Source organism: Ranitomeya imitator, chromosome 3 (genome assembly GCF_032444005.1).
Source record: "Ranitomeya imitator isolate aRanImi1 chromosome 3, aRanImi1.pri, whole genome shotgun sequence".
In the NCBI taxonomy this organism is placed as follows: domain Eukaryota; kingdom Metazoa; phylum Chordata; class Amphibia; order Anura; family Dendrobatidae; genus Ranitomeya; species Ranitomeya imitator.
In genome coordinates, this window is record NC_091284.1 from 117,863,444 (window position 1) to 117,889,779 (window position 26,336).

The 26,336-nt window shown below is 42.2% G+C and overlaps 1 protein-coding gene across 4 annotated transcripts in view; it reads right to left on the reverse strand.

Moving 5' to 3' along the window:
- Positions 1–746: 746 nt before the first annotated feature.
- Positions 747–26,336, reverse strand: part of INPP5K (inositol polyphosphate-5-phosphatase K) — a 103,005-nt gene continuing 77,415 nt past the window's right edge. For 3 of the 4 annotated variants that reach the window (XM_069761336.1, XM_069761334.1, XM_069761335.1), the window contains 3 exons: positions 23,505–23,588; positions 16,882–16,986; positions 747–6,074 (listed from right to left, as the gene is read on the reverse strand). In XM_069761336.1, the coding sequence (XP_069617437.1) occupies positions 5,979–6,074; positions 16,882–16,986; positions 23,505–23,588 (285 nt within the window). In that variant the 3' untranslated portion in view covers positions 747–5,978. The remainder of the gene's footprint in view (positions 6,075–16,881; positions 16,987–23,504; positions 23,589–26,336) is intronic. The other variant, XM_069761337.1, reaches the window with a different exon arrangement.

Genomic DNA, 26,336 nt, shown 5'->3' on the forward strand with positions numbered 1-26,336 from the left:
GCAGGTGTATGCTTTGCTTGGGCTACTTATCGTCATGTTATGATACTTAGACCAAGGGTTCTTCCGATCAGGCAGTGTCCATTAGTGTGGAATTGTGCTTTTACAGTAGCCCGAGACGTTCCTCTCCAAGTTGTTCTCTATAAATCAGAGTAGCCAAGACGAAGTGTAAAATCATTCACATATTTTTATAGTAAAACACAATCCTCATACTCTATTAGTGTGCTAAATAGCCTGTGCTCATTAGACTTTAACTTTGGAAACAAAACCAGATGCACAACATCCTTCCCGACCCAAGATTTCCCTTTCCACCTTCGGCTTCTTCCAGCTGCTAGGTGACTTTAAAAGGAGTTATTACATTTATACAGCTTTAATAGTTACATTGTATTTGGTCATATAAACTTTGTGCCATACCATGCTAGTCTGTAGAAAATCTTGAATTAAAGGGATTGTCTGGTGAAACAAGTTGGTAAGGGTCTGACCGCTGGCACCTGCACAGATCCATGAGAATGGACCAGCAAGGCACACACACTCCATTCTTTCTTTGCGGGGCATCTGGAAAAGTAGAGTGAAGTGCTCTATAGCTACATAAGAAGTGAATGGCGCGACATCAGAACAGGCGGACTGACACTTTATGCTAACCAGGTGAGGATCCCAGTACCGATCAAGAAGTTATCACTTAACAGGGTAGGTGTAAAGGGGATGTCTGGTGAATATAAGTTAAGGAAAGAATACAACAATAAAAAGGATGTTTTTGTAATTATACATTTATTTGTTAGTATCCAAAATAAAAAAACAACAAAATCCACTGACATAAGGTACAAATATAACACAATCCTAATAATGATGTATTTAATAATCTGTATTAAGCAGTCAGTTTGATTATTTTCATCATGAAACAAACCTTTAGAACACTTTCAAATAGCAAAATATTCAGGTAAGAACATCTAATTAATGCAATAATTATATGTACACCTCAACTAATAAATTATAAACCCATCTTCTAAAAACAATTAAAAACAGAACAGGCTCTGGATAAACTAGCCACAGACGTACACATAGATAAGTGCTTGTATTAATAGTGTTGGAATCATACATGCAGTTTTTGATCGAGATTTTTATGCCAAAGACAGAAGTGGATTCCAGCAAGAAGGAGAAACAGAAGTCCGGCATTTTCTTCCCATTCCTATTGAATACATTAATGGATTTGGCTCAAAAACAACACCAAAAAGAGTCACAAAAACAGCATGTGTGATTCCAGCCCAAATATGGAGGAATATAATATATGGAATTACTTTCAATTAAAACATTTCACTACATCGTTTGGCATTTAATGTTTAAAGATGTCGTCTCAAGAAGACAGTCCCAACCGTGCTTCATTTGACCGTATGGACGTCATAAAAGAGGGTTCCACAAGAGCGAAGAGCGAACGTGCTCGAAAAATATGTTCCGAGTCTCCACGGCTGAACGACAGCAGCAACATATGAAAAGATTGCGTTTGTTAGCCAATCCCTGCATGTGTTATGGCTGTCGATCAGCTGCAGGACATGTAGCTGCGGGAACTCAAACACATTTATCGAGAACGCTGAAGACACTCGGTTAGCACCCATGCATGATCTGATAACACCTTATCCAAGCACATTCGCTCATCACGATTCCACAACCCTGATCCCCTCTTATAAGCCAGAAAAGAAAGCCCCTGACAGACCCAGCCTACCCATGTGTTACAAGGATAGCCCTTCATTCTTCTGCAGAGACCTCCAAAACCTGGCTTTTCTCAATGATAACAGTTGATCAGCAGAAGATAGCGAAACCTGCTTCCATTTACAAGGGAGTTGGCTTTATAAAAAAAACTGTTGTTCAAGATAATTACCGGTATTACCATCAATACAAATCCAGTTATGGCCTGAACTTATTCTGGGAGTCTATGGCCAGCGTATAAATCAGACACTGAAAATGACGCTTAATATGGAGCTGTCCATTGAGATATAGAAAATATATGATCTTTAAGCAACAGACCAGGATGAAGCAGAATCTGGCAGCCCACGATGGGGCATGTGCTATCACAAGGTAGAATTTCTAGATCTGAATATTTTGGTCCGTAATAAGCCAATAGCAATTTTGACCATTACTAAAATATGACTATTTTATTATAAAAAAAAAACCTGCTAAAAATGAACAACTTGTGTGTGACAGGCTATGGTGACTTGACACTAATGTTGAGGCTTCCATGTATAACACAGCCACGATTGTTGTAACGGATACATCATCCCACAGATCCAAATCATCACCGGTGAACTCCGCTCTGCTTGAGTGTACAAAGCCAAAGTATACGTTGATAAAATGCCAAGTAAGAATTTTGGAAATATACACATATCAGGTTTTTTTACTATCCTAGTATTCTGAAGCATTATAAATCTAACCTCGTTAATATCATGAACCCACCGAAGCTTAAAAGTCCATAAGAACAAGAAAAAAGAAGGCACGATAATCAGATCATACCTATCAGGTTAGAAACTAAATAAAAACCTAAATGGATATTCCCATCTCATACAATGGATATACACAGGATATGGCAAAAATGTGTAGTAAATGTGGCTCCCACCAAGGGGCCCAGCATCTATCCTGATAATGGGGTCCAGACCAGTGCCGCTGTCAGTGGCAGATAGTGGGAATACCGATTTATTTGTATGGGACAAACTCTCTGTTGAAAGCAGCACACGATGGGGGCCCTATTCTTCAGATGTGGTACTTGTGAGCTTCACCAATAGGACCTATACTGTGGCTATGCCATAAATGTACACGGTATGAACACTCCTTTAAAAGTTAAATTCATGTTGAGAAGTTTATGAAGTTTTCCACTTTCAGAAGAGTTGACCTCAAATGTTGTGATGTAAAATAAGAAAATTATACAGTCCTCACTCTCCCCGGGTCCAATGCCAGTTCCTCTCTGCTGCCCTGGTCCCTGGATTGGGCCCAACTGCGACAACAGGTTGGTGGCTCACATCACTGCTGCAGCCATTTATTGAGCTCAGCGGCTTGTGTCGTCTACCCCGGCCAAATCGCTAGGATCGGCGATGTGTGGTCACCGCAGCAGCCAATATGCTAACAGGATCAGTAATGGAGAGCTGGTGTTGGACCCGGGGAGATAGACTACTATCTGATCTCCGTATTTTACAAGACAGGTAACGTTTTGTCTAAAATCGGAAAATCCCTTTAAATAATGGTGCCAACTTCACAGCATTACTGAGAAATGTCGGTATACCCTGCGTGCATTATACATAATCTAGCACTGATAACGTTGTGGGGGAAGGGATATAAAAAAAAAAAACAACATGGGGCTCGAAGCCAGAAACGCTTTTATAGGCTTCAGCAAGGAGAAAAATGCAACCTATTCATGTACTTTACCCAGATGAGCCTGCCTCATTACAGACAGATGTCTGAGAAACTGGATTGTTAAAGGCATTGGAGCAAGACACCTTATGGTGAACACATGTAAACCTTATATGTGTAAAGCAAGATCAAAGGATGCGTTACACCAAAGTCTGAGCAAGCGTAGATAACGCTCATCACATTTCCCACAGTAAAAAGGCAAGGCACAGATCATTTGGTCCTTTAAAGCCCTTTAAAAGCGGAGTAAAATTGTCTGAAGTCCTCCGATATCTGCATTATAGACTGCGCTCGTCTGTCGCAGATCTTCAGCTAGGCTTCAGAGCCTTGTACAGCACAGTGATCGCATGGCCAACACCAAGGGTGCGCTCACACGTAGTGGACTATCTCCGGATATTCGGTCTAGGTTTTATCATGATATAAGAAATCAAGCTAAGGGAAATCACATTTGGAAACATTTCACCTACAAGCAATAGGGTTTGTAGTGGCAGAAATTCTCACGCTCTGCAGATTTTTTTTGCTCTGCAGCATGTCAATTTATCTGGTATATTTTCAGCACATATACTGTGGTTTTAGCCCATTGACTTTAATGGAGAGTGCAAAATCCAGTGTTTCCGCAAAGTCTTGACATTTTTCATTTCCAACATATAAATCCAGTTTCCACCTTTTTATTTTCCTAATGTTTAAATGAAAACTTTATTTCGGAGTTCTCTGGACTTATCCACAGCTGGAATAATGCATTGATTTCCGCACATACTTTCTACAAAATGTACATCAAAATCCTCAAATTACAGCGGATTCGTTTTTCCACCAGAATCCCTCCAGTTTTCTACAAAATCTGTGGAAATAGTAAGGAGGAATTTGGCAATGTTTTAATAGACCTTTAGGATATGTTCCCACACAGCATTTTTGCAGCGTTTCTTTCGGCAGCCAAAATCTGCTCTATTGGCAGTAAAAACGCTGCATTCAAAATGCACTTTTTAGCTGCAAATTACAAGTATGATTTGTCTACAGTACGTTTAGTAAAATTAGTTTTAGTCACTAAAAAAACGCAGCAAAAAAATGCTGCAATAACAGTTCTTTACAATTTGGGATAACCCAACAAGGACCCTCACTAGCAAGTCCTAAAACTTAACTTTTAGTATGAATTAAATAGTGGGGTAATACTAAACATGAAACCATCTGGCCCTATACTGCCTAAACGATTCTAATATAGTGGAAAGGTGACTGCCAAAATATCATTTAGTGACACCCCGAGTGTCAACGTTATAAGGCAGATAGGGTAGTTTTTAATCAACATGTTTCACCGCAGATGTGGCGTCATCAGGGGACAGGACTGTAGATTCTGTAACAGCAAATTCTGTTGGCTGCTTTTTTTTGCACTTTCTCATTGCTTTCTAAGAAAAAAAGCTGAAAGAATTGACATGCTGCAGATTAATAAAAACGCAGCAGTTTTTAAATTCGGTCAGGACGAAAAAACGAGCGTGCATGAGATTTCTAAAATCTAATCGCGCTTTTGCTGGCACTGTGAACCGCAGCTCATTTTAATTTAAAAAAAAAAAAACACGCCGCAAAAACTCTGCCCAACAGTGGCGTTGTTTACACGTTTATTCTCTAAATGTTGCTGATTTTGCTCTGAGCGTTGTAGCTGGGCATTGTATCGTTTGGTCCCCTGACAAAGCAGACGGAGAAACGCAACAGCTACCTTTTTTATATTGAGACATAATGGGGCACATTTACTAATCTGTTTTAATATTAGGCAGTATAAACTGTTTCATGATGTAAACTCTTGGGATTCCCATATTAGAATGTCTAAATGGTCTGTAAACGTTTATTTCTCTTTATAAGTGCAGTCGAAATGCGTGGTAATGCCACTAAAAGACATATGATTGTAAGTTGTATAAAACACAGTGCTTACTGGGGGAAACTACGGAGTCCGTCCGTGGACAGTCATCAGTAGCAGATACACATTCGGGATTGAAATAACAGGGACATATACAGATGTGTCTTGCCGTACCTTTCCTCATGGCTAGACATATCCTAAGAATAGTGTCCTGCTTTAAAAAAAATAGATATAGTTTAGCGATATTCTGCCGGAAGAGGTTTCTGTTAAATGTGTGGCTACCCAGCGGTTGGGATGCAAACTGCAGTTTGTGGCAATGTATGTACGTATAGTTTGTATCGCAGAAATAAGAGTCACTAGCTAAAGTTATGAAAAGGTAGCCGTGACAATATCTCTATGTAAGATACAATACGCAGAGGTCAGACAGATACATATAACCAATGCATTTTGGCTAAAACTAACTGTTGACTGCATTTATATGTAATGAGATCTATTCACTCAATCACTTACAAATTAAAAATAACACCTTTTAGGTAAAGAGAAACCACTCTGTAAACTGAAATGATTAAAAAAAAACTAAATTATCCATTGGTGTCTTGCTGTATCCGGTGATAATATGATATATTCTCCTTTGAGGGTTTAAACACATTAGCTGACACTACGAGAAAGCTAAGCAGATGCCATTCTTGCCTTGCAGGTAAGCAGCACAAGGCATTCACATACAAGAACCTAGCACGTCGCAAGACTTCTAGAAGCCAGCTCCCATGAACATGTCCGACTTGGTGGAATCGTCAGTAATGTCTTCGGTGCTGTCTTTTGCTGATAAGTTCCTTGCTGGTTGTATCTGTATAACAAAAAGAAGCACAAGTTCACACGGAGGAATGAAAATCCAACAGAGAAATCTGAGGCTGACCCATATAGATTTATTTCCATTTATTGAGGTTAATCCAGGCAGAGTTACTAATGTTACTTTTGTAGCTTCCGCACAGAATTTGCGTCAAATCTTGACACTTTAAGAGTATGTTCACACAATGTCTTTTTAAGGTGGATTCCGCTTAAAATCAACCCGGAAAAAAGCAGCAGCAGAAAAAAAAAAAATACAGTGCATGCACAGCAGTATAAAAACGACACTGCTGTGCACGTGTTCAGTCTTTTGTTACGTTTAACCGCTTTAAGCCCCAAGGGTGGTTTGCACGTTAATGACCGGGCAAATTTTTACAATTCTGACCACTGTCCCTTTATGAGGTTATAACTCTGGAACGCTTCAACGGATCTTGGCGATTCTGACACTGTTTTCTCGTGACATATTGTACTTCACGATAGTGGTAAAATTTCTTAGATATAATGTGCGTTTATTTGAGAAAAAAACGGAAATTTGGCGAAAATGTTGAAAATTTTGCAATTTTCCAACTTTGAATTTTTATGCCCTTAAATCAGAGATATGTCACACAAAATAATTAATAAGTAACATTTCCCACATGTCTACTTTACATCAGCACAATTCTGGAACCAATTTTTTTTTGTTATAAGGGTTAAACCTTGACCAGCAATTTCTCATTTTTACAACACCAATATTTTTTAGGGACCACATCACATTTTAAATCATTTTGAGGGGTCTATATGATAGAAAATAACCAAGTGTGACACCATTCTAAAAACTGCACCCCTCAAGGTGCTCAAAACCACATTCAAGAAGTGTATTAACCCTTCAGGTGTTTTACAGGAATTTTTGGAATGTTTAAAAAAAAAAAAAAAATGAACATTTAACTTTTTTTCACAAAATTTTTACTTTAGATCCAATTTGTTTTATTTTACCAAGGGTAACAAGAGAAAATGGACCCCAAAAGTTGTTGTACAATTTGTTCGCTGATACCCCATATGTGGGGGTAAACCACTATTTGGGTGCATGGCAGAGCTCGGAAGGGAAGGAGCGCCATTTGACTTTTCAATGCAAAATTGACTGGAATTGAGAAGGGACGCCATGTTGCGTTTGGAGAGCCCCTGATGTGCCTAAACATTGAAACCCCCCACAAGTGACACCATTTTCGAAAGTAGACCCCCTAAGGAACTTATCTAGATGTGTGGTGAGCACTTTAACCCACCAAGTGCTTCACAGAAGTTTATAATGCAGAGCCGTAAAAATAAAAAAAATCATTTTTTTTTCACAAATATGATCTTTCCGCCCCCAATTTTTTTATTCTCCCAAGGGTAAGAGAAGAAATTGGACCCCAAAAGTTGTTTCCCAATTTGTACTGAGTACGCTGATACCCCATACGTGGGGGGGGGGAACCACCGTTTGGGTGCATGGCAGAGCTCGGAAGGGAAGGAGCGCCATTTGGAATGCAGACTTAGATGGATTGGTCTGCAGGCGTCACGTTGCATTTGCAGAGCCCCTGATGCACCTAAACAGTAGAAATCCCCCACAAGTGACCCCATATTGGAAACTAGACCCCCCAAGGAACTTATCTAGATGTGTTGTGAGAACTCTGAACCCCCAAGAGTTATAACGCAGAGTCATGAAAATAAAAATAATTTTTTTTCACACAAAAATGTTTTTTAGCCGCCCAAATTTTAATTTTCCCAAGGGTAACAAGAGAAATTGGACCCCAATAATTGTTGTCCAATTTGTCCTGAGTATGCCGATACCCCATATGTTGGGGTAAACCCCTGTTTTGGCACACGGGAGAGCTCAAAAGGGAAGAAGCACTGTTTTACTTTTTCAACGCAGAATTGGCTGGAATTGAGATCGGACGCCATGTCGCGTTTGGAGAGCCCTGATGTGCCTAAACTGTGGAAACCCCCAATTCTAACAAACCCTATCCCAAACACACCCCTAACCCTAATGCCAACCATAACCCTAACCACACCCCTAACCCTGAACACCCCTAACCCTAATCCCAACTGTAAATGTAATCCAAACCCTAACTTTAGCCCCACCCCTAACCCCAACCCTAGCCCTAACCCCAACCCTAGCCCCAACCCCAGCCCTAACTCCAACTCTAACCCTAGCCCCAACCTCAACCCTAGCCCTAACCCCAACCCTAGCCCTAACCCCAACCCTAACCCCAACCATAACACTAGCCCTAACCCTAGCCCTAACCCTAATGGGAAAATGGAAATAAATACATTTTTTAAATTCTTTTATGTTTCCCTAACTAAGGGGGTGATGAAGGGGGGTTTGATTTACTTTTATAGCGGGGTTTTTTAGCGGATTTTTATGATTGGCAGCCTTCACACACTAAAAGACGCATTGTATTGCAAAAAATATTTTTTGCGTTACCACATTTTGAGACCTGTAATTTTTCCATATTTTGGTCCACAGTCATGTGAGGTCTTGTTTTTTTTGCGGGATGAGTTGACGTTTTTAATGGAAACATTTTTGGGCATGTGAAATTTTTTGATCGCTTTAAATTCCAATTTTTGTGAGGCAGAATGACCAAAAACCAGCTATTCATGAATTTCTTTTGGGGGAGGCGTTTATACCGTTCCACGTTTGGTAAAATGGATAAAGCAGTTTTATTCTTCGGGTCAGTACGACTACAGCGATACCTCATTTAGAATAATTTTTTATGTTTCGGCGCTTTTATACGATAAAAACTATTTTATAGAAAAAATAATTATTTTTGCATCGCTCTATTCTGAGGAGTATAACTTTTTTATTTTTTTGCCGATGATGCTGTATGGCGGCTCGTTTTTTGCAGGACAAGATGTCGTTTTCAGCGGTACCATGGTTATTTACATCCGTCTTTTTGATCGCGTGTTATTCCACTTTTTGTTTGGCGGTATGATAATAAAGCGTTGTTTTTTGCATTTTTTTTTACGGTGTTCACTGAAGGGGTTAACTAGTGGGACAGTTTTATAGGTCGGGTCGTTACGGACACGGCGATACTAAATATGTGTACTTTTATTTATTTTTTATTTAGATAAAGAAATGTATTTATGGGAACAATATTTTTTTTTCTTTTCTTATTTATTTATTTTTTTTACACATTTAAATTGTGTTGTTTTTTTTTACTTTGTCCCAGGGGGGACATCACTGTATAGAGACAGATCGCTGATTTGACACTTTGCAGAGCACTGTGGCAGATCAGCGATCTGACGTGCACTGCTCCTGGCTTACCAGCGCCTGCTCTGAGCAGGCACTTGGTAAGCCACCTCCCTGCAGGACCCGGAAGTAGCCCCGCGGCCATTTTGGATCCGGGGCCAGCAGGGAGGAGACTCTCGGCACAAGGTGAGCACAACGCCTTGTACTGATCGTCTCAGGGAAGCACGCATGGAACCCCCTCCCTGCGCAATGCTTCCCTATACCGCCGGAACACTGCGATCATGTTTGATCGCAGTGTGCCGGGGGTTAATGTGCCGGGAGCGGTCCGTGACCGCTCCTGGCACATAGTTCCGGATGTCAGCTGCGATAGTCAGCTGACACCCGGCCGCGATCGGCCGCGCTCCCCCCGTGAGCACAGCCGATCGCATATGACTTTCTATCCCAACACTGGGAATTAAGTCCCAGGTCACCTTGACAGGATAGTACGTCATATGGGATTAAGGGGTTAAAGATTCAGAAATCGTGAACTTGTTAAAAGTAGTAACATGTTCGTTCTTCAGGCGGATTTGTTTGGAAGCCGCCCGCTCTTTACAATTCATAGCACAGACAAGAGACACCAGAAAAAGATGGCAAATCAGTCAGCAAAGAAGCTTCAGGAAAAAGACAGTCTGCTCTTTCCTAAAGAAGCTTTGCTAGGAAAAACAGGATTTTTTGGTTGCTTACCGTAAAATCTGTTTCTCGGAGCCTTCATTGGGGGACACAGGAACCATGGGTGTATGCTGCTGCCACTAGGAGGCCGACACTATGCACAAAAAAAATTAGCTCCTCCTCTCCAGTGTACACCCCACCGACTGGCATTCTGAAACTCAGTTAGTGAGAAAGCAGTAGGAGAAAACGATAAGGTTGAGAGAACATAACCACAGGTATAAAAACTGTAAGCATGAAAAACATTCATAGAACACAGAACAACAAGAAACTGAACAATCATGGGAGGGTGCGGTGTCCCCCAATGAAGGCTCCGAGAAACAGATTTTATGGTAAGCAACCAAAAAATCCTGTTTTCTCTATCGCCTCATTGGGGGACACCAGAACCATGGGACGTCCCAAAACAGTCCCGGGGGAGGGAAAAACAGACTTCCAGCAGGTCAGAGGACTCACCACTGCCGCCTGCAAGATCCTTCTGTCTAGGCTGGCGTCCGAGGAAGCGTAGGTATGGACCTTGTAAAATTTGGCGAACGTGTGGATGGAAGACCAGGTTGCCGCTTTGCAAAGCTGTAGGGCGGAAGCCCTGTGGTGCACCGCCCAGGAGGCGCCGACTGCCCGGGTAGAGCGAGCCTTAACCCCAGAAGGGGGCACTCTGTTCTTGACCCGGTAAGCCTCCAAAATTACCGTTCTAATCCAGTGAACAATAGTCGCCTTGGAAGCTGGCTGGCCTCTACGCGTGCCATTAGGAATGACGAAAAGAAAATCCGTCTTCCGAAAAGAGGCCATTCTAGCCAGGTAGACCCTCACCGCCCTGACGAGGCCTAGTTTTTTCGAAGAACGCTCCAGAGGATGAGTCGGAGCTGGACAAAAGGAAGGTAGGACGACGTCCTCGTTGAGGTGGAAGTTGGAAACCACCTTCGGAAGGAAGGCGGAGGCCTCAGGACCATCTTGTCCTGGTGGATAACTAAGAAAGGAGGTTGACAAGACAGAGCTGCCAACTCTGAAACACGCCAGATAGAGGTGATGGCCACAAGAAAGGCCACCTTCCAAGAAAGAAAAGACAGGGAAACCTCCCTGAGAGGCTCAGAGGGGGAACCCCTCAGGACCTCCAGAACAAGATTAAGATCCCATGAAACCACAGGAGCCCTGTACGGAGGAGCAGCATGGGCTACTCTCTGAAGGAAGGTATTGACCTGTGGCCGGGAAGATAACGTCTTCTGGAAGAGGATGGAGAGCGCAGAGACCTGGCCCTTTAGGGAACTAAGGGCAAGACCCGCATCCAGTCCTGCCTGAAGGAAGGCCAAAATAGAGGGAAGAGAAAATGACATAGGTGAAACGTGGTTGGACTCACACCAACGGAAATAAGCCTTCCAGGTTCGATAGGAGATACTGGAAGATGAAGGCTTCCTAGCCTGGATCATAGTGTGAATGACCCGATCTGAAAGCCTGGAAGCTCTTAGAACTGCGGTCTCAACAGGGTGGCAGATCGGGTCTGTCTGGAAGCCGCCAGGGGGCGTCCGCAAGAAGGTTGACGATCTCCGCAAACCAAGATCTCCTGGGCCAATCCGGGGCGATCAGAATGACCGGCACCTCTTCCGCCTTGATCTTTTTCAACAGCTTGGGAAGCAAGGGAAGGGGTGGAAACCGATAGGGGAACACGAACTGCGACCAAGGAATGGCTAGAGCGTCGACACCCACTGCGAGAGGATTGCGGGACCTGGAGAAGAAGCGAGGGGCTTTCCTGTTTATTCAGGATGCCTTGAGGTCCACATCCGGAGTCCCCCATCAAAGACAAATCTGACGGAAGACCTCCTGATGCAAGACCATTCCCCTGCCGCAAGGTCCTCGCGGCTGAGGAAATCGGCGGCCCAATTGTCCACGCCGGGGATATGCACCGTGGATATCACCGTAACCGTTGCCTCTGCCCAAAGGAGTGTCTTGGATCCCTCGGCCAAGGAACGAGAACTCAGAGTCCCCCCCTGGTGGATCTTCCAGTCCTAGACCTGGAGGACCTACCTTGGGAGTAGCAGGAATGCCACAAAGGAGTGGGTCTAAAGGATACCTTCTTCTTCTCTTGACGTGCCTGTGGCCTCTGCTGCTGGGAAAAGGAGTCCGACGCCGCGAAATGACGAAAAGGCCGAAAGGACCGAAATTTCCGCCTAGGAGGAGGCCGGCGAGGTTTGGACTGGGAAAGAAGGGAACTTGTGCCCCCAGTAGCGTCCTTAATAATTTGGTCCAGCTTGGAACCGAAAAGACGTGATCCCAGAAAAGGTAGACTGGTAAGGCACTTTTCTGAAGACAAATCCACCTGCCAGGCCTTGAGCCAAACGATGCGACGGATGGCAACAACATTAATGGACGCCTCAGCTGCACAAAACGCGGCTTCCAAGGAAGCGGAAACCAAGTAGTCCCCAGCATGAGAAATATGGGTGGCAAGTTCCGCCAGCTGTTCTTTTGGAGCTCTAGCCAGAATGCCCCGACGGAGTTGTTTGGCCCATTCGGATATAGACTTTGAAACCCAGGTGGAAGCAAATGTCTGGCATAGGGTAGACGCGGCCGCTTCGAAGGCCAACTTAGATAGTCGGGTGGGAGAAAAGCCCGCCCGAGGAAGAAAGGAAGTGGGCGAAGTCGCGGCGCCGAAACTAGGCCCGGGCAGGAGCCGGAGCCTAAATTAGACCGCCAGAAAGAGTCGCGGGGCCGGAAAGATGGTGCGGCTGCCGGCCGCTGAAGAAAGAAGCAACCCCCACGCTGTAAGACCCGCTGAGGGGTGTAAAGAAGGAGGGCAAACCGCGGCGTCCAGACAGCGATGACCAGTCTACAGGTAACCCTGTATGGATAGCTCTGCGCCCTCCAACCTAGAAAAAGCTACTTTCCCAATCTGGGATGTGTGGGAGGTAAATGAAATACTCACCTCATACCTCCCACGCCATCAGCTACTATGGAGGCCTCACTCTCATGGATCCAGACCCAGACCTTGAAGAGAGAGAGAGGTACCTCATTCCAGTGGAAGATCTCAGACGTCCAGGGGAAGCTGCTAATGGATGTCCTCGTCTCCGCAACCGACAGGCTCTGGTGGGTGAGTGGGTGGGAAACGGAGCTAGGACCGGTCCGGATCTCCAAAGCACGCTTGTGTGCTAGGGGTCTTGGTCCTGCTGTCGGATCTATGAGGGTACGGGGTGGCAGTACACGCCGTACTCATAGTCCGTATTGTGGGATTAACGTTGTGACTATTCACACTGTATCCCTCCGGAAACGTGAAAGGGAACGACGCACACTGAGGTAGATATGGGTCTAATAAAAGACCAGTGTCCACCTCCTACTGACACTAAGCTAAACTGGGTTTCAGAATGCCAGTCGGTGGGGTGCACACTGCAGAGGAGGAGCTAACTTTTTTTGTGCATAGTTTCAACCTCTTAGTGGCAGCAGCATACACCCATGGTTCCTGTGTCCCCCAATGAGGCAATAGAGAAACCTTGGTGGCTCCGCCGGTGTTATAAATACGTCGTGTGCACATACTCTCATTCTAAATTTTTTTCACAATGCGATTTTCAATCAGCTCATGCAAAAACCTGTACTGTGTGAATAGCGGAGACAATTCCCTTTGAAATAATTGAAAGGCAAAATACATGCAAGCTTTGGCTTATAACCTGCATGAGAATCCTTTCTGATGTGTGAAGATGCATAAATTGGACTCTAGAAAGTTTTCACTCAATATGCTGACGCTTCCAGTCTTATGAAGCTCATTTTTTCGTATTCATCTAATTATAATTACAGGCAGGATCACAATACAATATAATATGTCTAGCTGATAAGTCACTATTACCTTCGCCGTGTTAAGTACATGCCACAGATCATGCCTCTAACACTTTCCCTGTAAGTCTACGAGTAGTTTTCTGACTATGGTGGCTTATTGTGCAGGTGTCATCTGTACAGCTGTAAAGCATTTTACAAATTGTCACATTTTAGCAGCTATATACACTGGGTTTTTCTTATTATTATTTCTCAAATGCAAATTAAGCAAATTTGCTGCATCAAATGGTATAATGTTTTTTATGAAGAATATTTGCAGGGCTCCTGCAAGTCCTTTGTTTACCTGGGTGATCAGCAAATATGTTTTAGGCCATGTTCACACAGTGCGTTTTTTACTGCGGAACCGCAGCGGTTTTGCCGCTGCGGTTCCGCAGCTGTTTTCCATGCAGGGTACATTACACTGTACCCTATGGAAAACAGGAACCACTGTGCACATGATCCTGAAATTCTAAAAAAAAAACCGCACTGAATTGCTGCGGTAAAAAAGAAGTACCATGTCACTTCTTTTTGTGAAACTGCAGCGGTTCTGCACCCATAGACCTCCATTGTGAGGTCAAACCCGCAGTGAAACCCGCAGATGAAAAAAATATAATCTATCTCAGTGATCAAAATAAAAAAAATAGCAAATGACCCCCCCCCCCTTTTGTCACCCCCATAGGTAGGGACAATAAAAAAAAATAATTTTTTTTTTTTTCCACTAAGGTTAGAATAGGGTTAGGGTTAGGGGTAGGGTATTTTCAGCCATTAACCCTAAACTTCCTAGAAAACACACAGAGACTCTGCATAGAAAACTGCACTAAAAAACGCACTAAAAAACGCATCAAAAAACGCACCAAAAACGCACCAAAAAAAGGACCTGCGTTTTCTGCCAAGAGCTGCGGTTTTTAGTGCAGAAAAAAAGGATGGAAATCAGGAACGTGTGAACATACCCTTAAAGCACTGAAAGTCCTTTAACCCCTTAATGGCCGCCAATACGTCTTTTAACTGACCTGAGATATAAGAGAATAGCTTCCCCCTTACAGGTGACAATCCAGCAGCTGTCGGCTGGACACTATAACTGACAACTTGCTGCATCAGCCACGATCAGTGTTTGCGCCGCCCAGATCTGTTTAACCCCTTAGATGCTGCTGTCAATAGTGACTACATCATTATAAATGGCTAACAGAGTGTGGGGGCTTCCTCCTAATCCCAATTGGTGCGCTCTCAGATGTTTGCAAATCACCACTAAATAGCAGCCTTATTGTCTGACGGCTGTTGTAATCTGTTCAGAAGTTAGAAGCATTTAGGTGGTAAAAATACATATTTTCATTTCTATCATGCCACTTTGCAATAATGAACTCAAACTTACAAGAAAAAAATGGGTCCCATATGTTGAAGGGTAATGCCTAATTGGCCTGTTGTACATACCCATTAAATAGCTGGACAGTCAATGTATACTCCCAATACACATACAACACAAAAAAATGGAGTTCCATACATGTAATATTAATTTAAAAATTAATGTACTTTATTAAAGATATCAGAAAATTACATAGAATTAATACAAAAATAACCAAAAAAAGACAAAAAAAACCCTAGTTTGGAAACCGTTACATCGCCGGCACAATTAAGGTATTTGAGTATACACACAACATGGTGATAGTGTACCACATCATGACTGATCCAAAATGATTTCAGTATAAATTTAGCCTACCATAAGATATGAGGCAATGACCAATCACTTGTAGAATGGTGCAGGCCCCAAGAGTTGTCATAGTGACAAAAAATCCATATGGGGAAACAGAGTACAAAGTGGCAGAGTTAAATATATACGATTCCTTACCCATGCTTGAAAACAATCAGGTGCCGGGGTGCCAGTATAGACCCTACTGACGAGCGTTTCGCGTAGGCTTTAGCACAAGAAGGGAGTGTATTGAGCAGACCATATACTGGCCCTTTTATAGTGGCATTCACTATGCAGCCCGCCTATAGTGCGGGTGCGCACCGCCGCCACCGCCGGAAACAGCGTCCCAGCACACCGGCATTCATCGGGAGTGCACGTCTAGGAGAAATCCCCTTGTGACGTCAATAGACATGCGCACCCGAGTACATGAAGCCGGAGAGCCGGGACTCCCCCAGTGGACACAGTGAAACGCACCTGAAAGGTTAATAAACTACCTGACTGCAGTTTTCAATATGTCAGGGGGTGCGGTTTTTAAAATGATATAACTTTTGGGGGTTTCCCAATATCTGGGACCCCTAAAGGCACTTCAAACATGGATAAGTCTCTAAAAAAAATAAATTTTATAGATTTTCATGAAAAAAATGAAAAATTACTTCTACATTTTTAAACCTCCTGAAATGCTAACAAAATAAAATAACATTTTACAAATGGTGCTGATGTAAAGCCGACATGTGGGAAATGTTATTTATTAATGTTTTGCTGAGGTATGACTATTTGGATTAAAGGGATAATCATTCAAAGTTTGAAAATTGCTATTTTTTTTTAACATTTTTATCACATTTCTGATATTTTTTATAAATAAACACATAACCTATTGACCTAAATGTACCGTTATCATAAAGTATAATGTCTCACGAAAAAACAATCTTAAAATCACTGGGATTTGTTGAAGTTTTCCAGAGTTATATTACCACATAAAGTGACACTGGTCAGATTTCAAACATTTGCCTCCGTCACCAAGGGGTTAACTGCATCTCTTTAACTTTGCCATCATAAAGAGGTTGTCCACTATATCACTGATGACCTATCCTTAGGATAACCGGCACCCCCGCCAATCAAATGTTCTTGGTGTCTGTAGCCGCCGGCCAAAAATGCTCAATTGCACAGACGCTCCATCTTCTGATATTGGCCACAGCTTGTTACTGCACATCCGCCTCCTATTCAAATCAATAGGACGCGGATGTGTAGTACCCTGCCGCGGCCACTACCAGAAGACGGAGCTGCTCCGCTATTGAGCATTACCAGCAAGCGGCCGCTGCGGCCGACTACGAGAACAGCTGATCAGCAGGAGTGCCAGAGTCGGACCCTGATCAATCAGACAAGTGGACAACCCCTAACCAATACAAACTATCATACTGGCGTACATACCTGAAAAGGCTCACTGATGCCAGCCAAACATTGCAAATTGTGACAGAAATAGCCCAACAGAAATTCACCTCCCTCAAGTGGAATTTCATCAGCACTAATGTAAACCTAAAACGTGGCAACAATTACAAAGTTACATTTAACAACTTAATTCCATATTTCAACAAAACGAAATGAAGAATCTTATTCAATCACGTATGTGGGAATCACCTGTTTACCTGTCCTATACAATCAGGAATTGCAAAAATAATATTGGATCAATACATTATGCATTCATCTTCACCAGAATAAACAATTTCAGTGGTCCTAGAAATCCATGGGACTGGGGAAGGTTTATATATATATATATATATCTACTATATAAAGCTGTATGTGTGTGTGTATGTATGTCCGGGATTGGCATCTGCACCGTCGCAGCTACAGCCACAAAATTTTGCACAGTCACACGTCTCGACCCCGAGAGCGTCATAGGCTATGTTGTGAGGCAAAATTTTAACCCCACGCGTTCCAATTCACCAAACAATTTTGCCCCTATCTACATAATGGGGGAAAAGTGAAAGGAAAAGTGTTGGAGGCGTCGCAGCTACAGCCACAAAATTTTGCACAGTCACACGTCTGGACCCTGAGAGTGTCATAGGCTATGTTGTGAGGTGAAATTTTAACCCCGCGCTTTCCAATTCACCAAACAATTTTGCCCCTATCTACATAATGGGGAAAAAGTGAAAGGAAAAGTGTTGGAGGCAAATTGACAGCTGCCAGATGTGAACAAAGGGGACTTAAAGAGTGACAGCGATGGCGCCAAAGAGTATATACCGTACAGTTGCTAAGGTGGGGCCCCGACATGGGATACTCACCACACATGGGGATATGAACACACACACACAAAAGGCACCACACACTACCACGTGCTTGAACACATATACCACCCTCAGCACACATTTCACCACACATACACCAACCTCGCCACATAAAAGTCGAAACACAAAAGTCCCTGCTCAAAACTTGCCACGCGCAAAACTCGCCACATGCAAAACTAGGCTCACGCAAAACTCGCCACACCTGCAAAACTCACCTCATGGAAAACTCGCCACATGCAAAACTTGGTCTAATACAGGAGGAGATGACACACAGATATATACTATATAGAGGAGGAGATGAAACACAGGTATATACTATATACAGGAGAGATGACACACAGGTATATACTATATACAGGAGGAGATGACACAGGTATATACTATATACAGGAGGAGATGACACAGGTATATACTATATACAGGAGCAGATGACACACAGGTATATACTATATACAGGAGCAGATGACACAGGTATATACTATATCTACAAAAGACAGGGAGCAAAACTGCCCCAGAAATAAATGTAATACACAAAATAACCATAAAAAATATACAAACTTTATTAATACACAAAATGTAAGACAGACATATAAATATGAGAATATGGTGATGATAGACAAACAGAACACTCCTATGGGCATATATATAAACACATAGGCACAAAATACAGTGCCATAGAAAATGACATGTGCAAAGTGCACAGGGTAAAAAGCCCGCACCTGTGTGCATACACTGGGTCGTGTTGTTAACGGGCAGAGAACCTACACTACCGCAACCCTAGGTGTAAGGAAAGGCATTGCCTATTCATAAGGGAGCAGAGTGCGTCTGCATATGCATACACAGTGAAGATACCAGGCGTAAAGATAATATGAATAAAAACCCAAACATGGTACTATAACCTGTGCCACTACGGTATCATACCGCATACTACTGCCACTCAACAAATAGTTAAATCACGGGGTTACCCGAGATAAACCGCTCCAGTGCTTACCCATGTCATATAGATGCCCGATAATGAAGTGTCCTGCTGGAAGCCCCAGCCCCAGCTTCCAGCAGGACACTTCATTATTGGGCATCTATATGACATGGGTAAGCACTGGAGCGGTTTATCTCGGGTAACCCCGTGATTTAACTATTTGTTGAGTGGCAGTAGTATGCGGTATGATACCGTAGTGGCACAGGTTATAGTACCATGTTTGGGTTTTTATTCATATTATCTTTACGCCTGGTATCTTCACTGTGTATGCATATGCAGACGCACTCTGCTCCCTTATGAATAGGCAATGCCTTTCCTTACACCTAGGGTTGCGGTAGTGTAGGTTCTCTGCCCGTTAACAACACGACCCAGTGTATGCACACAGGTGCGGGCTTTTTACCCTGTGCACTTTGCACATGTCATTTTCTATGGCACTGTATTTTGTGCCTATGTGTTTATATATATGCCCATAGGAGTGTTCTGTTTGTCTATCATCACCATATTCTCATATTTATATGTCTGTCTTACATTTTGTGTATTAATAAAGTTTGTATATTTTTTATGGTTATTTTGTGTATTACATTTATTTCTGGGGCAGTTTTGCTCCCTGTCTTTTGTAGGTTTAGTATATTGTTGGGAGTTTTGTCCCGCTTTGTCCCTGGTGGTATGCCATGGGCATGCTGTATTGGAGGGATTTTTTCACCCCTAGTTACGTCCGCAGTGTCGGTTTTTGTTTTCAAGGTATATACTATATACAGGAGCAGATGACACAGGTATATACTATATATAGGAGGAAATGACTTACAGGTATATACTATATACAGGAAGAGATGACACACGTATATACTATATACAGGAGGAGATGACATATGGGTATATACTATATACAGGAGGAGATGACACACACATATATACTATATACAGGGGAGATTACACACAGGTATATACTATATACAGGAGGAGATGACATACAGGTATATACTATACACATGAGGAGATGACAACCTGGTATATACTATATACAGGGGAGATGACATACAGGTACATACTATATACAGGTGCGATGACACAGGTATATACTATATACAGTGGAGATGACACACAGGTATATACTATATACAGGAGGAGATGACATACAGCTATATACTATATAATGGAGGAGATGACAAACAGGTATATGTTATATACAGGAGCAGATGATACACAGGTATATACTATATACAGGAGGAGATGACTTACAGGTACATACTATATACAGGAGGAGATGACACGCGTATATACTATATACACGAGGAGATGACACAGGTATATACTATATACAGGAGGAGATGACACAGGTATATAATATATACAGGAGCAGATGACACACAGGTATATACTATATACAGGAGCAGATGACACAGGTATATACTATATACAGGAGGAGATGACTTACAGGTATCTTCTATATATATATAATTGTCTAAGGGTTTTTCCGTCTGTCTGTCCTGGAAATCCCGCCTCTCTGATTGGTCGAGGCCGCCAGGCCTCAACCAATCAGCGATGGGCACAGCATCGACGTAGAAATCCCGCGTCTCTGATTGGTCGAGGCCGCCAGGCTTCGACCAATCAGCAACGGGCACAGCGACGATGTCATAAAGGACTTGGAAATCCCACATTTCTGATTCAGCGACGGGCACAGTATCGACGTAGATGTCATAATGGTTGCCATGGCGACGATGATGTCAAAGGTTGCCTCGACCAATCAGTGATGGGCACAGTCTGCCGCGAATTCTGGAATCATCATTGTCCATATACTACGGGGACATGCATATTCTAGAATACCCGATGCGTTAGAATCGGGCCACAATCTAGTATACTATATACAGGAAGAGATGACACACGTATATACTATATACAGGAGGAGATGACATATGGGTATATACTATATACAGGAGGAGATGACACACACATATATACTATATACAGGGGAGATGACACACGTATATACTATATACAGGAGGAGATGACATACAGGTATATACTATATACAGGGGAGATGACATACAGGTACATACTATATACAGGTGCGATGACACAGGTATATACTATATACAGTGGAGCTGACACACAGGTATATACTATATACAGGAGGAGATGACATACAGGTATATACTATATACTGGAGGAGATGACACAGGTATATATTATATACAGGAGCAGATGATACACAGGTATATACTATATACAGGAGGAGATGACTTACAGGTGCATACTATATACAGGAGGAGATGACACACGTATATACTATATACACGAGGAGATGACATACAGGTATATACTATATAAAAGAGGAGATGACACATAGGTATATAGAGGAGGAGATGACATACAGCAGGTATATACTATATACAGGGGAGATGACACAGGTATATACTATAAACAGGAGATGACATACAGGTATATACTATATATAGGAGGAGATGACACGTATATAGTATATACAGAAGAGATGACATACAGGTATATAATATATACAGGAGGAGATGACACATTGGTATATACAATATACAGGAGGAGATGACATACAGCAGGTATATACTATTTACAGGGGAGATGACATACAAGTATATACTATATACAAGAGAAGACATACAGGTGTGTACTATATATAAGGGAGATGACAAACATGTATATACTGAGGTGAAAATGAGGGGTGTGAGGTAAAAATGAAAATGTGTGAGTGAAAAATGAGAGGAGTGAGGGAAAATAGTGGAGTGATTGGAAAATGACAGATGTGAGGTCGAAATGACAAGTGTTAGGGGGGAATGAGAGGAGTGAGGGGGAAAATGAGAGGTGTAACGGAGAAAATGAGAGGTGTAAGGGAGAAAATGAGAGGCATGATGGGAAAATAAGAGACGTGAGGTGCTATAACTAACCACAGATATTTACTATGCCCAGGTGATGCCGGGCTCTTCAGCTAGTCTAATATGTAAAGCTGAATGTGTGTGTGTATGTGTGTGTGTGTATGTATGTCCGGGATTGGCATCTGCACCGTCGCAGCTACAGCCACACGTTTGGACCCCGAGAGAGAACAATTTTGCCCCTATCTACATAATGGGAAAAAATGAAAGGAAAAGTGTAGGAGGCAAATTGACAGCTACCAGATGTGAACAAGGGGGACTTAAAGAATGAGAGCGATGAGAGTATATACCGTACAGTTGCTAAGGTGGGGCCCCGACATGGGATACTCACCACACACGGTGATATGAACACACACACAAAATGCGCCACACACTACCACGTGCTTGAACACATATTACCCTCAGCACACATTTCACCACAAATACACCAACCTCGCCACATAAAAGTCGAAACACAAAAGTCGCCACTCAAAACTCATCACACGCAGAACTCGCCACATGCAAAAACTAGGCTCTTGCAAAACTCGCCACAAGTGCAAAACTCACCTCATGGAAAACTCGCCACACGCAAAACTTGCACACACGGAAAAATTGCCACATGCACAAAAGTTGCAACACATGCAAAAGTTGCCTCACACAAAACTTGCACATACTCAAAAGGCACCACACATAAAACTCGCCACGCGCAAAACTCGCCATGCGCAAAACTTGCTGCACTCACCTTGCTACACTAACCTGTCACATGCAACTCGACACACAAAAAGTCGCTACATGCATGTCGCCACACGCAACTCAACACACACAACTTGACAAACGAAACTCGCCCTAAAACACACACAAGCCTGGTATTATCCTTCAAAAATAAAAATCTGATTAATAAGCAGACAAACTACAACAAATGTACCATATAGGAAATACGGCAGCTGTCAGTCACATGACCTGTCTATTATGTGTATGTGTGAGCTAATATATACAGCCAGGGGGAGGGCTTCCTGTTGGCTGGGGATTTATCAGGCTGCCAGTTTAGCTTACAAATACTGAGGTAAAAATACTGAGCAAATAACGTGTGAACGAGGTCTAATACAGGAGGAGATGACACACAGGTATATACTATATACAGGGGAGATGACACACAGATATATACTATATACAGGAGAGATGACACACAGGTATATACTATATAGAGGAGGAGATGACATACAGGTACATATATATACAGGAGGAGATGACATACAGGTATATACTATATACAGGAGATGACACACAGGTATATACTATATACAGGGGAGATGACACACAGGTATATACTATATACAGGAGGAGATGACATACAGGTATATACAATATATAGAAGGAGATGACATTCAGGTATATACTATATATAGGGGAGATGACACATAGCAGGTATATACTATATACAGGGGAGATGACATACAGGTATATACTATATACAGGAGATGACATACAGATGTATACTATATATAAGGGAGATGACAAACATGTATGTACTGAGGTGATGAGGTGAAAATGAGAGGTGTGAGGTGAAAATGAAAAGGTGTGAGTGCAAAATGAGAGGAGTGTTAGGGGGGAATGAGAGGAGTGAGGGAGAAAATGAGAGGTGTGAGGGAGAAAATGAGAGATGTGAGGGGGAAAATGAAAGATGTGATTGGGAAAATGAGAGGCGTGATGGGAAAATGAGAGGCGTGATGGGAAAATAAGAGAAGTGAGGTGCTATAACTAACCACAGATATTTACTATGCCCAGGCAACGCCGGCTCTTCAGCTAGTATATATATATATGTAGATATAGATATATATATATACAGAGAGAGAGAGATAAATGTGCTACATGTAGATGCTGTAATACATGAAAATGTTATTCTTTTCTTACCTGATTACAGTCTTCACTAAAAGATATTTCATCATCTTTAACCCAGGCATAAGTGACATAGTCATGTGTATGTCTAAAGCTAACCTAAAAAAAACAAAAAAACATGGCATGGGATTTACAAATGGTCGCGCCTACAGTTAAAAGCATACACAATTTTTCATTATGCTAATTGTCTGGCTAAAACTACCGTACTTATTTAGAGTTTTGGGTCTCTGTAAATAAAAACTCAAATCAACAGGAAGAATGTATTAAAAAAATTACTAAAGAATGTAGCTGTCCTTAAAGATCCTACAGTACATAAGTCAAACATTGCTGGTGACAGCCACGTGTAAAAACATTAACAAAGAAAAGAACTAGAAACATAACTATGTGTAGTAAAAGAGAACAAAAAATTGTGCAGAGCGTGGTCGCCCATGAGACTTGGGAAGAGTGAGCCCAGCTCTCGTTGGTCCAATCCCAGTTGGTATTAGGCTGGAGAACCTATACAGAACCGATCTCTAAAGAAATCATTGTTACCAGCCAATTAGTAAAGACTTGGTCAAAACTTTACAGAAATAGGTTTAGAAGGGAAACACACACTACAGCCTTCTGACCTTGATGGTCAAAACTACACTTTAAAGGGTTATTTGGATATTGATGACCTATCCCAAAGATGGGTAAGAATTATCAGATCAGTAGGGGTCCGATACCCAGCAGTGGCTGAATGTGAACATTAAACAGGCCTGCTCCTCGGGCAATGCCAACTACTGGAAATCAGATCTTATTTCAAAGAATGTGCTCCTGAGACCGGCACAGATATCCATTTTTATTTTAACTAGACCAAGCACAATATGGGGCTGTTTTGATCTTTTCAATTATTATTTTGTGCATTATTTGCCCACGCTTTAGTCAACACACCATAAGTAGCAGAAAGAGGTTTTCAAACTAAATGTGTTTATGAGAAATAGAAGGTTTCTATCTATCTATGAAAGCAATGACTCTCCAGGGAAGAAACACCGATTCTGTCAATGCAACGCAAGTATCAAAACTTGGTATAAAACTGCTTGTATTCTATGAAAGGTTTACTAACATAGTAACATAGTTAGTAAGGCCGAAAAAAGACATTTGTCCATCCAGTTCAGCCTATATTCCATCATAATAAATCCCCAGATCTACGTCCTTCTACAGAACCTAATTGTATGATACAATATTGTTCTGCTCCAGGAAGACATCCAGGCCTCTCTTGAACCCCTCGACTGAGTTCGCCATCACCACCTCCTCAGGCAAGCAATTCCAGATTCTCACTGCCCTAACAGTAAAGAATCCTCTTCTATGTTGGTGGAAAAACCTTCTCTCCTCCAGACGCAAAGAATGCCCCCTTGTGCCCGTCACCTTCCTTGGTATAAACAGATCCTCAGCGAGATATTTGTATTGTCCCCTTATATACTTATACATGGTTATTAGATCGCCCCTCAGTTGTCTTTTTTCTAGACTAAATAATCCTAATTTCGCTAATCTATCTGGGTATTGTAGTTCTCCCATCCCCTTTATTAATTTTGTTGCCCTCCTTTGTACTCTCTCTAGTTCCATTATATCCTTCCTGAGCACCGGTGCCCAAAACTGGACACAGTACTCCATGTGCGGTCTAACTAGGGATTTGTACAGAGGCAGTATAATGCTCTCATCATGTGTATCCAGACCTCTTTTAATGCACCCCATGATCCTGTTTGCCTTGGCAGCTGCTGCCTGGCACTGGCTGCTCCAGGTAAGTTTATCATTAACTAGGATCCCCAAGTCCTTCTCCCTGTCAGATTTACCCAGTGGTTTCCCATTCAGTGTGTAATGGTGACATTGATTCCTTCTTCCCATGTGTATAACCTTACATTTATCATTGTTAAACCTCATCTGCCACCTTTCAGCCCAAGTTTCCAACTTATCCAGATCCATCTGTAGCAGAATACTATCTTCTCTTGTATTAACTGCTTTACATAGTTTTGTATCATCTGCAAATATCGATATTTTACTGTGTAAACCTTCTACCAGATCATTAATGAATATGTTGAAGAGAACAGGTCCCAATACTGACCCCTGCGGTACCCCACTGGTCACAGCGACCCAGTTAGAGACTATACCATTTATAACCACCCTCTGCTTTCTATCACTAAGCCAGTTACTAACCCATTTACACACAATTTCCCCCAGACCAAGCATTCTCATTTTGTGTACCAACCTCTTGTGCGGCACGGTATCAAACGCTTTGGAAAAATCGAGATATACCACGTCCAATGACTCACCGTGGTCCAGCCTATAGCTTACCTCTTCATAAAAACTGATTAGATTGGTTTGACAGGAGCGATTTCTCATAAACCCATGCTGATATGGAGTTAAACAGTTATTCTCATTGAGATAATCCAGAATAACATCCCTCAGAAACCCTTCAAATATTTTACCAACAATAGAGGTTAGACTTACTGGCCTATAATTTCCAGGTTCACTTTTAGAGCCCTTTTTGAATATTGGCACCACATTTGCTATGCGCCAATCCTGCGGAACAGACCCTGTCGCTATAGAGTCCCTAAAAATAAGAAATAATGGTTTATCTATTACATTACTTAGTTCTCTTAGTACTCGTGGGTGTATGCCATCCGGACCCGGAGATTTATCTATTTTAATCTTATTTAGCCGGTTTCGCACCTCTTCTTGGGTTAGATTGGTGACCCTTAATATAGGGTTTTCATTGTTTCTTGGGATTTCACCTAGCTTTTCATTTTCCACCGTGAATACCGTGGAGAAGAAGGTGTTTAATATGTTAGCCTTTTCCTCGTCATCTACAACCATTCTTTCCTCACTATT